Source organism: Miniopterus natalensis, chromosome 3 (assembly GCF_054644295.1).
Source record: "Miniopterus natalensis isolate mMinNat1 chromosome 3, mMinNat1.hap1, whole genome shotgun sequence".
Taxonomy (NCBI): Eukaryota; Metazoa; Chordata; class Mammalia; order Chiroptera; family Miniopteridae; genus Miniopterus; species Miniopterus natalensis.
In genome coordinates, this window is record NC_142083.1 from 80836523 (window position 1) to 80852374 (window position 15852).

The window sequence follows — 15852 nt, forward strand, 5'->3', positions numbered from 1 at the left end:
GAGCATCGACCTAGGATCCAGGAGATTGGAGTTCGATTCCGGGTCAGGGGCACATGCCCAGGTTGCGGGCTGCAGCCAATCAATGACTTTCTCATCATTGATGTTTCTACCTCTCTCTCTTCCTCTCCCTTCCTCTCTCTGAAATCAATAAAGATATCTTAAAAAAAAAAAAAAAGTATATTTTTCTAAAATAAGTAATTTTTTAATCCTCACCTGAGGATATTTTTTCCATTGCTTTTCAGAGAATGAAAGGGAAAGAGAGAGAGAGAGAGAGGGAAGAGAGGGGAACATCGATGTGAGAGAGATACATCAACTGGTTGTCTCCCGCACATGCCCTGACTGGGGCCAGGGGTTGACCCTGCAATGAAGGTATGTGCGCCCTTGGCTGGAATCAAACCCAGGACCCTTCAATCCGCAAGCCAACACAATCACTACTGAGCCAAACCGGCTAGGACTAAAATAAATAATTTTTATTAAAAAATAGATTCTACTGCTCCAATATGAAAATCTAGTAAAATTTATTTTGGGAAAGAGAAATTATGAGGCAAGTGCTAAAATACAGTTTACCAAAAAGGAGAAACATGTATTAATGTTATGGAGGATGTGGGGAGTATATCTCTTTGCTGTTTTAAAGATTATACCAGAAAATTGAGGGAAATATAGATTCACAGATCATTACTAGATATAAGGCAACTCCTCGCCTGCCTGTTATTTTCAGAAGTAGTGGCATGAGACTCAATTAATGCAATCAATGTTTTTCCAGTGGATAAAACACCCAAACATTTAGCAAACTCCAAACTGGACAAGGAGGTTCCTAAAATCCAATGGCTTGACCAGCAACCATTTCTTCTGCAGAGACAGATATGGCCAACTGTATTAATTCTACTACCTTCTATATATATTACATATTGGAGACCCAAATCTCTTACAGGTCTTTATGAGTTTAGACTCTAGCATATGAAAAACTGACAATGAATATATGAGTAGTTCTTTCTACACCTGAAATTAACCTATCAGATAGCTTTGCTAGTACCAAAGAAGATCCAGGCAAAATGGAAGGTAGGCAAAAATAATGCTGTATCTCCCCTCTCACCAACCTCTTTTCCTTCTTTCCTCCCTTTCCCCAAAGACCCAACCCTCAGGCCCCCAAATCCCCAATCTGTTAGTTTTTACTAAATTATTCATAATGGTGAGTTAACTAAGCTCTCACTTTCAAAATGAAGATTTTAATATTTATGAGACTATTATGAGGATATCAAAATAATGACATAAAAGTATCTTATAGGTAAAGAATGATAATTAAGAAAAGGCATATATATTTTAATAAAAACTTCTGCTGATAGAAACAGTTCCAAAATAGACACTTCCATCCCTCATGAAGGCATCCCAAATGAAGATCTAAAATTTTCAGATTTGCCCGGCCAGGCATGGCTCAGCGGTTGAGCATCGACCTATGATCCAGGAGATGGGGGTTCAATTCCTGGTTGGGGCATATATCCGGGTTGTGGGCTTGATTCCCAGCGGGGGTCATGCAGGAGGCAGCTGATCAATGACTCTCATCATTGATGTTTCTATCTCTCTCTCCCTCTCCTTTCCTCTCTCTGAAATTAACAGAGACATATTTTTAAAAAAAAATAAGTAAAATAAAATTTTCAGATTTGGGAAAGGTTGCCTACTGTACACTAAAGTCTTTCCAGCTTTCCTGAATTACTGTAATTTACCAAGCTTAGGCTATCTCAAGGTCCACCAGATGGTGCCATCTGTTCTATTTTAAAATGGAAAATTCAAATCAATTCAGTCATTTCTAACCACAACTAATTCAATAATCTTCAAAAGCAAAGAACAAACTATCAGAGAGGAAAATACTTCAAAGCTATTTACCTCATAGTTACTGAGAAGTGCAGAATTGGCATCCTTCCTGCAAAAGAAAAGTAAATTATCATAGTCTGGGTTTGTATCCTTTTGTATGAATTAAATATCTGTGCAATAATTCCTCTGTCAAAATTCAGTAAGTCCAGTTCAGGAATTTAGGGACTACAATCTTTAGGAGATATGTCCTAAGTCCTACTGGTTTATCTGGTAATGGACAATTTCAGAACATATCTTCCTTTTTACAGCCATAGTATATCACCCATCCATCACCAAATAGGTGAGTAAAATACTCTACTTATCCCTAATCTATGTAGGTAGAAGTTAAGAGAAGTCAGACATCAGAGGAAAGTTACAGGAAGAACACCGGGGTGGGGGATCAATAAACAGTATGAGAGTGCCAGAATTATCCGAGAAACAGTGCTGTCTCATCCCACAGCCATGACCTCTTCCCAGTACTATCTGCCTTCCATCAGCTATTGACATCTTGGGCAGCCAAGTCCTCCTGCTGAATCACCAGAAATGGGATCCTTAACACTAGCTTCACCACTGGGAATTCCAGCAATGTCAGAAATCTTGCCAGATACCCACAAAACTATGACAATGATGTTCACCTTCTATATCAGTTCAACAGGTACAGTTCATGTACCGAGCTGTGGAGAAAAGACTGACACCCCTGTGTAACAGTCAATCAACACAAAATGTCATCTTTTATTTATGAATGAGCACAGCAATGTGACTTGCATTAAATTGTAATTGATCCATTCTATAATATCAGAAAGTATTTATTGTTTTCAATAGTCTGAAGGAAGTCTAGTATAATAATTATAAGCACAGTTTTGAAATCAGACAAATATCTGGGTTCACATTATGACCCAGCTACTTATAACGTATATGAGTTTTAATGAGTTAATTAACCCCTTTAAGCTTCCTTATCTAAAACAAACAAACAAACAAAAAATGGGGATAAACTGGTACCTAGAAGTGTAGCCTGGATTCTAAACCCAGTTCCACTGTACATTAGCTATGCAATTTAGGCAAGTTATTGAGCCTCTCTGTGCTTAAATTTCCTCATTTATAAAATAGCAATTATAGCCCTAGCTGTTTTGGCTCAGTGGTTAGAGCGTCAGCCTGCGGACTGAAGGGTCCTGGATTTGATTCCGGCCAACGATATGTACCTCAGTTGTAGGCTCCAACCCACATGTGGGAGGCAACCAACTGATGTGTCTCCCTCACATCAATATTTCTCCCCCATCCCCAACCCCTCTCTGAAAAGCAATGAAAAAAATATACTCGGGTGAGGATTAAAAAAAAAAAAAGGCAATTATAGTACCAATATCATATCCTGTTTATAGGATTAAATTGAAATACGTAAAGCACCTGGAACACAGGCACTTTATGCCATCTATTATCACTGCTACCTGTGCTACTATCACTACCACAACTTCTTCCTACCCCATAAAGCTGTCATAAGGATGAAAAGAGACAACAAATTTTTAAAGTATAGCATAGCTCTGGAACTTATTAAGACCTCCCTAAATGGAGGCTACTATTTTTAAAAGATATCATCTCACTTAATTCTCACTAAAAATCTTGTAATGTAGGAGCTATTATTTCTTCTTTATAGATTAAACTGAGGCTCGAAGATTTTAAAACTTGCTTAAGGTCACACAGTAATAAGCCTAACTGAAGTGGACAATAACTATGGAACTGTGAAAAGTAAGGCTGGACTGGACAAATGGAAATTGGTAATGGAGAATCCTAACTCAGGAAGGAGTTTGGACTTGACATAATGTGCAACAAAGACTATTGCATGTTCTTAAACCAGGAGTGAAGCTATATGATGAAAAAGATACAAAATTTCAAATTCATGGGTCAAACAGATGGGTGATTTCCCCAGTCAATAAATAAAGCAAAACTAGTAGGTGGTTAACAAAAGGATACAACCTAGGCCTTCGTCATCAGCACAGTGATGTCAGCACTGTAATCAAATGAGCATGTGAAGCTTACCAAATGCTACCAGTCATTCAACAAATATTCACGATTTCACAAAAGTGCTGCTTTGCCCAAATAACCACAACTGCACTCGAGTCATATAGAACATCATATTTAAAAGGAACTGACCATAGGAAGGACAATACATAATTAGTGTATGTGATATGGCTCATTTAAAATTGAAAATGACAAATCAAATCATGTCATCTTTGCCTAATTAATCAGGAAGCCAACCCACATAGCTTCCTCCTATCTTTGCTTGAAATTGAGTTACTACTCCCTGTGTGCAATAAAATACACAGCAACTAAGACACTGCCTGGAACAAACCAGGCTGAGGAAAAATACAAATGTTATTTTTCCTCAAGGCTAATGGAGCCATCGCAGGTACCACTGTTACAACTTCATTTCCAAATCATGGCCCCTCCCAGAAGAGTCCATGCCCTGGGAAATCTGTCCCTGGCTCTTCCAAGTTATTGCCTCATTGCCCAAGTCAATATTGTTAATGCAAGAACCCAAAGAACATCATCGGCCTGTTCTAAAGCCAATATCCAAAGGAGGGAAACTCTCTCTCATGTTTATTTTAATGAACCTCTGTTTTGGTACCAGTAGCACAATGGATGCTTAAACAGGTATTGTATCCTGCAAACTAGTTGGAAGAAGCTGATTTACTCACTGATTCCTTCATTAGTAAGATTTTTTAAAGGCATAAAATTTCCTTTATAAACAACTTGCCATTCATCCATCACGTAAAGTCAAATGCACCCATACTTAAATTAAGTATGATTCTTTTGAGGAAAAAGAGCCAGATCAAAAACATCTTTAAGGAAAAGCATGCATACTAGACTATGAAGGCTACTGAGGACAAAGGCCATTATTTTACATATTTTTTAATTCCCCAGTTCCTGGTGGGGTTCTCAGAATATAGTTTCCAGCTGAGGAGTAGCAAATTGATTTATTGGTTAAATTAGCAACTATGGAGTTATATATGTCAGTTATACTGAGAACAGTATAAAATAAGTGGATAATTCACCAGAAACTGGCTTCTAGATTTAATTTTAATGACCCTGAAACAACATTATTTAGTACCAAATACTTAAACACCCATTATAATTAACCTATGAAATCTGTATTATTTATATCTGATCAGCTATACAAAACTCATCAATTTTTTTTTTAAAAAGGCAGTAGAGCCCGGCCGGGCGTCGCTCAGCGGTTGAGCATCGACCTAGGATCCAGGTGATCGGGGTTCGATTCCTGGTCAGGGCACGTGCTGGGGTTGTGGGCTTCATCCCTAGTCGGGGGCGTGAAGGGGGCGGCCGATCAATGACTCTCTCATCATTGATGTTTCTATCTCTGTCTCTCCCTCTCCTTTCCTCAATCTGAAATCAATAATTAAAAAAAAAAAAAGGCAGTAGAAATCACAAAGAATAAGGGAGAGACCACTAATTAAAGATCACATTTACTAATCCAGCACCATAATTCCGGTTTTAGGCCCTCCCAAGCAGCTGGAAGGAGGAAGGGAGGAGGTGAGGATGTTGGAAAAGTAAGGACAGTTCTTAACTTGTGGCCCCATTTGGGCTCTAAGCAATGCAGGGTCTGGCAAAGGCTGAGGCAGAGGAGACAAGACAGAAGTTTTTGGTTCAGATGTAATGGAGGCCCTGGAGAAGAGTAGAGTCAGGATTTCCTGGAGGCAGTGCTGGAACTGGCCTCATGAACTAGGTGGTTTCTTCTTGGCATTCAAGTCCTTTTAATTTCTTCAAGTTTTTAAGCCAAGTTTGGTATGTCATAATTCTGAGCCAGAAACATTCCAACCAAGTTGCCAAAAGTAAATCCAAGCTAATTTCTAATTTCATAAATTCGAACTGGCATCTGATTTTTTTTCATCATTTTATTTCATCAGTGTTATTCCTATTCAACACACAACCGAGGTTAACCAGGAACTGGAGCGTGATGTCGGCAAAGCAGTAAGATAATTTTTTTAAATTCAGCTAATAGAGTAAATAAATATCAATATACGTTAGGCCTTCCTTATTCAATAAATTTTCAATGAGTGTATAATATCTACCTTTTATAAAGTCCTAAATGAACTATGTACTGGGAAAATTTTTTAAGGCAGTTTTATCCTGAAAAAGTTATTGTAACCACCAAGTGACAGGTTGTTGGGAAGAGGGTATAGTGAGATTTGACAAACATCAACTTTATCAAGTTATCCTATTTAACAGCACCAATAATGATGATGTGATGCACTGAGAAAGACACATCCCTTATAGCAATCCTGTCAAAAAATGTTTAAGTTGAATATAGCCATGAAGATATAATTAGAAAAATCCAATTTGAGGAATAGACTTCAAAACAACTGGCCTAAATCCTTCAAATATCAATGTCATTTGTCACAATGCCAATGTCACACACACAGAAAGGCTAGGAAATTATTTTTTGAGTAAAGGAGATTAAAGAAACATGACAACTAAACGCAGTGTGCGATTCTTGACTGGATCATGAATTGGTAAAAACAAACAAACATTATTGGGACAACTGGAAAAATGTGAACATAGATTGTATTTTAATAATTGTAAGACTGGGTAAAATGACCAAGACATCAATAACTCTCAAATGGTTAAGAATTTAAGTGTGTGACTGGGGGGGGGGGGGGGGGGGCCTGCACATACAAGAGAGATAAGGTAAACGTTAACAAATGCTGACTCTATGTAAAGAATACAAAGGTAATTGTGGTGCTCTTTTTGCAACTATTCCATAGGTTTTAAAATTTTCAAAACACGTTTTTAAAATTTTCAAAAATTAACATGTTGAGCAAAGTGAAAATGTAAAACTAAAGAATTCCATAAGGTTAAAAAAGACATTAGTATGACTTATAATTGAAGACATAAAATGCATTTCCCCCCAATTTTTTTAGGGCTAGAACCCATCAATTGGCATACCTGTCAATTATATTTACAAGCTGTTGATCCCTACTGAGCAGGAACTGTCTGCTCTATAGCTCAGCCCTTCAGTATTACATAATACATTCACAAGCATTCAGACTTCTAGAAACTGCCCATCTACACAAAACTTTATATTCTCCTATAGGACTAAGAATATTACTGATTTTATTTACAGGCGTTTAAAGCAAATATTCCTAGTGAATTTTAAAGACTGTCTAAAGCTATACTTACAGGCAGGCAGTCACTTAATTTCCTTAAGTAATGAATTAATTGACTGAAGTTGACTTGCTGTTTGAAATTTAACCTGTAAATAAATTTTGCTTAACTTGCTGAGTCAATTTAATAGATGTAAACAACTACTTTGGAAAACCAAGTTCTGACAAACAGAACAAAATGATCTACTGGCAGACTACCCTTAGAAACACACACAAAAAGCCCATGCAAACAGTGCCTATTAATTGCCACATAGTTAACTCTTACGAAAGCAGTGACGAATGGAATTGCTCAAATTCTCTTATGTTCAACCTATGTTACTGATTCAAGTCATGTTCTGGAAAACTGAAGTCTGGTACAAGAAAACTGGGTAGCCATCCAGGTCTATGAACAATTTAACCTGTAGCATTCTCTTGGAAGCTAACAAACAACTATCCTCTTTCCAGTCCTGTTACTGAATTGTTATAGGGCCTATTAGCTAACTTCTTTAAACCTCAGTATTTCCAGCTATAAAATGAAGGAAATTCTAACACTATCTCAAAAAGGTGGTACAGAGATAAATACAGTCCATTTTCCTAACTATGTAGAGTAAGTTCAAGAATAAAAGAGTGAACACAAAGCTTTCCAAGTATATAAATACCTTATATACAGTATATACTTAATTTTGCTATGAAATTTTTGTATCCTTTTACCTAAGTTTCCAAATGATGCTCAAGAAGATTTTATTTTTTAAATCTGTCATTCAAAAGTGGTGATGGAAGGAGACTTCACTTGGGGTGGTGAACACAGTATACGATATACAGATAATGTATATAGAATTATACACCTGAAATCTACATAATTTTATTAACCAATAAATTCAGTAAAAAAAGAAAAGAAGTAGTTAGCAATTTTATGGATATTTTGTTACTGATGTCTTATTTAATTCTTTTGTGGTCAGAGAACATGGGGTATATTATTTCAGTTCTTTGAAATTTATTGGGAATTATTTGGTAGCCCTGAAAATTGTAAAATACAATGCTCCATGTGCACTAAAAAGAATGTGTACTGTGCAGTAATTGGATATAGTATCCCATAAACCTCAACCAGGTCAAATGATTTACATTGTGATACAAATCTATATTTTTGCTTATTTTTGTCCATTAATCCTATCAATCATAAGAGAAGGGTATTAAATTCTCTAACAATGAAAAAAATTGTCATTCAACCAAATAAAAGCATAAATATTCCTCACCTTTAAAGAATTTCTAGTGTATGTCTATTATGTTTTATTCACTCAGTAGGTATTTACTCAGTGATTGAAGAAAAAATAGTAGTAGTAACTCAGGGAAGTTTACCATTCGTGTCTTCTTGCTTCAGGTACTAGAAGTGCCTGACAGAGGTACAGTATGTTTGCCCTCTCAGAGACTCAGGGTTCCACTGAAGATCCCAAGAAACATTCTGCCAGAAGTCATACCTCATACTGGAGGCCAGGGAGGAACTAGAAGCTAGGCCTCCAGACCTTCCCATTTCAGGGGCCCTTCTACTCCCAAATTACATGCCTGCCTCAGAAAACTCAGTTTTCCCATAAACTGCTAGCTTCAAAATTCTTGATTAGCTTCAATAAGTCAAGGACACCTTGAGAGAAATAAGAGAAGATGCTACAAGAGCAGAAACTCTTGATTCAAACCATTTCACTTAGGAAAATCGGAAAATCAATATGCCTAGCAAGTGGGAAGCTAGCCAATTAATTTATATTTATTACACTAATGAAGTATTATATTATTTCATTCAACAAGTATCTGCTGAATGCCTACTCTGTGCCAAATGTCATGCTAAGCACTAGGTGAACAGACACTGGCTCCTGCCTTCATAGCACTTACACTCTCATGAGGAAGACATGGCACTAAACAAGTAAACATACATCTATTATTATAATTGATAACTATTTAAGGGAAAAGTAAACCAAGGTGTCATAAGAGACAAAAAGGAGGATTATTTTGGTTTGAACGAAGAAGAAACACAACATTGAAAAGGGACACTGAACTTGAGCTATCAAAAGAATAAGAGAGCAGGACAAGGGGGAAAGTATACCAGGCAAAGAAAACAGCAAAGCAAAGGCCCTGAGGCAGCAAAGGGCTTGGAAGGTTACAGAAACTACCTGACTGCCAATGGAAAGTGTGTGTGTTTTGCCAGGCTGGGCGTGGCTCTGCGGTTGAGCATCGACCTGTGATCCAGGAGATTGAGGCTGGATTCCTGCTCCGGGCACATGCCTGGGTTGCGGGCTTGATCCCCAGCAGGAGCTTGTGGGAGGCAGCCAATAAATGACTCTCTCATCATTGATGTTCCTCTCTCCCCCTCTCCCTTCCTCTCTCTGAAATCAATAAAGATATATTTTAAAAAGTGTGTGTGTTTAGGGGCTGAGGACAATGGCAAAAGACACAGTTGGTGAGTATGTGAGGTTATACAGGGTCTTACAGGTCCTAGTAAGGAAACTGAATTTCCTCTAAGTACAGCAGAAAGCCAATAAAGGGTTTTATGGGGTGGGGGAGGGAGAGGAGTTGATTCAACTAACATTTAAAGACCACTCTGGCTGCTGTGTGGAGAACAGAACAGTGGGGAATCTTCACAGACCCCTTTCTGTAGATAAGTGAGGATGAAGGCCCAACAGAATGACTAAGAGAATGAGGGGATAAACAACACTTCTAAAAAGTTCTGCTGTGACAGGAAGCAAAAATAGAGCAGTAGGTGGCATGAATGTGGGGGCGAAGAAGTTTTGTTGTTTTTTTAAACATATCTTTATTGATTTCAGAGAGAGGGAAAGAGAGCTAGAAACATCAATGATAAGAGAGAGCCAATGGTCAGCTGCCTCCTGCATGCCCCCCAATGAGACTGAGCCCGCAACCAGGGCATGTGCTCTGACCGAGAATCAAACCTCGATCTCCTGGATCATAGGCCAATGTTCAACAGCTAAGCCACCGCAGGGCAGGAAGTTTTTAATACGGATAAATTAAAGCAGGTTTGTATGCTGACTGGAAATGCTTTAGTGAAGAGGGGGAAATTGATCGTGATGGCTTGGGCTAGAGTAATAGGAATATTTTTCAAGTGGCAGATTAAACTCCATTAGTGGATTGCAAAATAAATTTAGTGGGTCAACGTTCAGGCAAAGTTTAAATGAGAAGAGACTGAAGAAAGAGTGAAGATAGGGAAAATATAAAATGAAGTAATTTAACCCAAATTACTAAATTATTAACATTATGAAGCTTAAGGCATGAGGAAACAACTCTTTTTCTTGTCTTAACTAGCCTGATAACTTAAACTCTGGAACTCTCCAGTCCTTCATCAATACCTAGACAGACACCAGTGTTTGAGCATCAGAACTGGGACACATATCAAACAGGCAGATAACCCTGACTACCCCCTAAAGGACCTCCTGGTGCCCATCCTCTAGACCACCTGATATCCATCATCCAGAGGGCCTGACATCTGAGAACTGCTCCAGACCAATCCCAGGGCCAAGAATGTACGACTGACTATTCTCAAGGATATGACTTTTACTGCAAGAACTCAACTTTCCCTTCTTCCTGGGAACAATTCTAGGTTTTTGCCTGTGTTTCCAGTTAGCAACCTCTAAGACCCTTGAATAAATCTCTGTCACTTATTTCTAGCCAAAGTCTCCTCTTTTTTAGTAGGTTTGACAAGACAATATCATAGAGTACTGCATACAGCAAGTACTGTTTTGTGAAGCTTTCATTTCAGGCACATAAACATATGATTTGTGTATTTTTAAGTCTGAAAAACAGTGGTACATATAACCATTAAACATGAGGCAAAAGAACATAAAGAAAAATGTATTATTATTATCCGCACCTGAGGTTATTTTTTCCACTGATTTTTTTTTTTTTAGAGAGTGGAAGGGAGGGGGGTGGAGAGAGAGAGAGAGGGAAACATCTATGTATTAAATAATCAGTGCCAAAGACGAACACAATTACAGGTATGCCTACGAATTAATGTCAGCCATGTAAAAACCCACATGCAGAGTAGCTGCAAAAACTCCCATGTGCATGTAGTACAAAGAGCAAACACGGATAAGACTGGAGTTAAACTTAGAATGGCTGTTACCACACACACCCCCGTGCAGTTTCTGCAGTCACAATCCAGGCTCAAGCACTTCCCTCTTCCCAGAACACCTCCCTCGTCCCTTAAAGGGCTCACTGCTCCTCCTCAAACTTGGAGAGCCTCGTGAGAGTCAGGGCTCCTGGGAGCCCACGGCCCAGGCACAGTGTATCCCTGTCTCCTCCAGGTACCTCCAGGGCGGACTCAGGTTTTATTCCTTCTCAGTCCGGGCTCAGCTACCGGCCCGGGCTCCCCGCTGCGACCTCCGGAAACGCTAGCAAATGAACAAGGGACGAAGCAGGCACACGGAAAGGCGCGCGGCCCCGGGCCTAGGCACGGGGGGAGCGCGGGCCGAGGTTCAGAGGAGCAGGCGAGTCCTCCTTCCCCGCCTCCCCGCCCGTCGCCCTCCCCACGCGGCCTGACCGGGGGTCGCCCAGTGCCCACGCCTCTCAGCTCCCTACACCTAGTCGTCCCCCTCTGTGAGCCTCGGCCCACAGCCCGGACGCGCCCTGGGTGGCTTACACTTCCATGTCGAGCCTGACTCGTCGCCTCTGGCCGTGGGTGCCCAAAGATCCCACTCCCGCCGTCCGCCGCCGACGCGGAGTCGCCGACGCCGCGCGCCGCGGTGCACGCCGGGATCGCCGCGCTGAACGCCGGGAGTCCGGCGGACCCCGCGGGATCCCCGTGCCGCCCGCCGAGGTCAGGGTCTGTACCCCGCGCTCTTTGCTCATGTTTTCGTGACCAAAATTTTAATAAGCTCAGGTTCCAAGGACGTGGTCGCGTTAGTAGTCCTTTGCGACGTTAAAAATCCCACCCCGCTGAGAGTAGTGATGCCCAGCAGGTGAGGCGGCTCCGGGCTGCTGCAAATGCTCCTTTTCATGATCTGCGTGCTGGACACGCGGTGAGTTTATCCGCGAAAGTTCAGCGAGCTATACACTAGTGTCCACTTTTATGTATGTATGTTTTAACAGACTCTTTTTGTTTTTTGGTTTTTTTAAAAATATATCTTTATTGATTTCAGAGAGAGGAAAGGAGAGGGAGAGAGAGAAACATCAGTGATGAGAGAGTCAGGACCGGCGGCCTCCTGCCCGCCCCTGGCTGGGGACTGAGCCCGCCACCCGGGCCTGTGCCCTGACTGGGAATCGAACCCCGATCGCCTGGATCCTAGGTCGACCCTCAACTACTGAGCCACGCCCCACCGGGCATAACAGAGGTCTAAAAAACAGCCCCGGCCTACTTTCTCCCTGTTCCCATTCTTCCTTGAGAGCTATTTGGCAAAAAAAAGAAGTACTCATGAAGAGCCCTAAGGTGAGGCAGCCTCTGACCTTCCGGCCTGTCTAGGAATTTACCCAAAGGGAATCGTCAGGAGCTTTGAAAGATGATGTGTCGTGATGTTTTTTACTGGGAGATAGCCTAAATGCCCAACAATGGGGAATTAATAAAATCTTTCAATCATACAGTATAATACAAAGCCATGAAAAGTCATGTAGCACATTTGGTATATTGGGGAAATGCTCAGGATAGGGTTTTTTAAAGATAGAAAATGATGTGGGGTAACTCTGATAGTCAAAGGAAAAATAATATATAGGGAATAAATTACCTAAGGGTTTGGGAAGTAGAGCCACCTGATCTACTACATTTTATGTATTTTTAAAAACAGGGATGGAGGTTTGATGTCTGCTATCCTCTGGGGGTTTTTGGTGTGTTTGAAATATCCCCTAAAGACTGGAAGGAAATGTGCCTAAATGTTAAGTGGTGTGTTTCTTTAGATGGTGAGTCAATTGCTAATTTTTTTCTGCTTTTTTATGGTTCTATCAGTTATTATTTACTAAATTGATTCTCTTTACAAGGTCCTGGCTAAGCACTTCATTATTCCACGGTACTGGGAGATCTATGCATTTGGTCTGCCTCTGATTCTGTTTACCTCCATCATTTTCTTAGGCGCTGTTTGACCTTCACCTCTCCAAACCTCAGTTCCCTAATCTGAAAATCATAGAGTTGTTAGGTAATCCTTATAACATGCCTGGCATATAGTTAAGTGCTCAACAAATATTAATTACTGTGATAATACAACCATGACACTCTGTGAGGTAAATTCCATTGTTTAAAATTTACTGTCGAGGAAACAGAGGCAGGCTTAGAAAGATTATGATTTACCTAAGGTCACTCACTTAGGAACTTGTTCAGCAGGGATTCAAACTCAAACAATCTGAAAATATACAGGAGTTGTATTAAACTGTTAATAGTGAATGGTGATTGGGTTAAAAAATTGTGCTATATTGATAAAATGGAATGCTATTTAGCAATAAAAAGGAATGGAGGACTGATACATGCTACAACATAGATGACCCTCAAAAACATGCTAAGTGAGAGAAGCCAGACACAAAAGACCACATAGTGTATGGGTCATTTATATGAATGTCCAACAATAGGCAAATCTGTAGAGACAGGAAGATAATCAGTGGTTGCTCAGGGCTAAGGAGAAGGGTGGAGGTGGGAAGTGACAGTTAATAGAGTTTCTTTGGGGGGAAACAAAAATGTCCTAAAATTAAGTTGTATTAATGGTTGCACATCTGTAGGAATATATTAAAAAACACTAAACTGTACACTTTAAATGGGCGAATTGTATGGTATCTGAATTATATATCAATAAAGCTGTTAAAAAAATTTGATTGGTGTTTACCAGTGTATACTGGATTGGAAAAGAAGAGAAGGGGATTTTTAACATTTAACTTCACATATTCAGATTTTTTAAAATGTTTTTCAATGCACATATTATTTTTTAATTGTAAAAATATTATTTTAGCCTGGCAGGCATGGCTCAGCAGTTGAGCATTGACCTATGGTCCAAGAAGTTTCGATTCCCGGTCAGGGCACATGCCCGGGTTTCTGGCTCAGTCCCCAGTGAGGGGTGTGCAGGAGGCAGCTCATCAATGACTCCCTCATCATTGATGTTTCTATCTCTCTCTCTCTCTCCCTCTCCCTTCCTCTCTCTGAAATCAGTAAAGATATATTTTAAAATATATTATTTTTAAAACAACTAATTTACTTTAAAAACATTTTTTAATAAAATGCCACCCCAGGCCCTGCTGGCATGATTCATGTGGAGAGTTCCCTGTACCCCCCTTGAGGTGAGTGACCACCACAAAGAAGTGCTGAAAATGCTGGTGTGTCATTCACTCAGCAAACGTAGTGATGGCCCATTTGGTGTTGATACAAATGTAAATAATACACACTCCCTGCCTGGCTAGCTGACAGCCTAGTTGGAGAACCAGCTTTGGACATCAATAACTACAATATGTTGTGATGGAGCAGGAGGGAAATGACTAATGAGGTGGAGAGGCGTCACAAAGCCAAGGGTGTTTGAGCTGGGTGCAGGGAGGAGCACACAAAGCCAAAGCTTCGGAATGAGCTTCCATGGAAGAGAGGCCAGTGCCTCTGAGGGCCCCACAATAAAATGGCTGAGGTCAGGTTCTCCAAGGAAAGCCACCCTAAGACTTTGGGGGCCATATGCAGTCACCCAACTTATCTCCTAAGGGGCAGCTGCGTAGTCAGGAATGAGGTTTGCCTAGGAGGGAAGGCTGCCCAGTAGGAGCCTGAAGGACAAGATAACCCAGCCAACAAAGCTGGACTAGTCAAGGGCTGAAACTCCAGTGTGGCCTGACCCCATTCAGGGCCTCCCTGCAGCTTTTCTAACTTGAGGCTGCCTAATGAGTCTCTATTTTTTGCCACCCAAAATACACAAACCAAGCAAATGGCTTTTTTTCCCCTTAACAGCTGGCTTTTTAGGCAGAGCTATCAAATATACACAGAGGTCCAGAGCATGAACAACCCTTGGAAGACTTCCAAGTGGAAAGTCCTATTGCACATTGAAGTGATTAGGTCTATAGCTCAGAAGAAAATCAGCAGATAGAAATTAAGCCCTTAAAGTTAAATTACCCAGGAAGAGTCTAGAAGAGTAAGACTTGGTGCTTCCAGGTGCCAGGAGTTGATCTAAGTTCTTCACGAGTGTGTACTTACTGAATCCTCACAAAGTTCCCGTAAGGATGTTCTCCAGGCACTGCACTAGCATAGTCCCGTTTACTTCTCTCGGGACTTCTTGAAGTTAAGTACTATGATCAGCCCATTTCACAGAGAGGGATTAGGAAGTGGCAGAACCAGGGTTCTTACTCTTCTCTGGCCAACTCCAACATCCATGTGCACCCCAATTTTACCTCTCTCAGTTTTAGGGATTCCCAACAGGGGTACCTCCCTATTCTGCACTAGACCCTTCCTCAGTTATTTTGATGCACCAAGGTGGAAATTTCAGGGGAGAGAGGCCAGGCAAGGTTTTCACACTTTTGAGGTAGATAAATCCTGTGTAGCACTCAGCCCTCAGCTGAAAATAGGCATCATCCATTGTTGAACAGTCCTAGACCCCCAAGCAGGAAATGAGAATAGGCACTGAAAGTTTGCCTGTGATCATGGCCTGGAAGGAAGCATCAGCAGAGTAGAATGGGGTTGTGGTTCCTTTTTTATCATCCCAGGAGCAGAAATTGTAAACCCTTGGTGACATCTCCTCATGGGTCAAAGGACACACAAGAATGAGGCAGTCAGTGTGGTGGTTATAGATGTGGGCTCTGTAGCCAGACACCTGAATTAAATGCAGGCTCTATCACTCACTAGCTGTGTGGCCTTAGGCAAGTTTCTTAACCTTTCTGTGTCTTGGTTAATTCATCTATAAAACATAATAGCAGT

General features: G+C 40.6%; 2 protein-coding genes across 3 annotated transcripts in view; both read right to left on the minus strand.

Annotated features, from left to right (window-relative positions):
* The window catches only part of CRCP (CGRP receptor component), a 33492-nt gene extending 21793 nt beyond the window's left edge, over positions 1–11699 (minus strand). Inside the window, exons 1-2 of one of the 2 annotated variants that reach the window (XM_016221265.2) lie at positions 11638–11699; positions 1882–1918 (exon numbers count right to left, since the gene is read on the minus strand). In XM_016221265.2, the coding sequence (XP_016076751.1) occupies positions 1882–1918; positions 11638–11645 (45 nt within the window). In that variant the 5' untranslated portion in view covers positions 11646–11699. Of the gene's footprint in view, positions 1–1881; positions 2828–11637 lie in introns of those variants that run through there. The other variant, XM_016221266.2, reaches the window with a different exon arrangement.
* Positions 5128–11065, minus strand: LOC107543679 (short transmembrane mitochondrial protein 1). Its single transcript, XM_087815031.1, is given in 3 exon segments — positions 5128–5614; positions 5617–5701; positions 11033–11065. Coding segments are annotated over 3 exon segments (159 nt in total). The 3' UTR covers positions 5128–5573.
* Positions 11700–15852: the final 4153 nt, after the last annotated feature.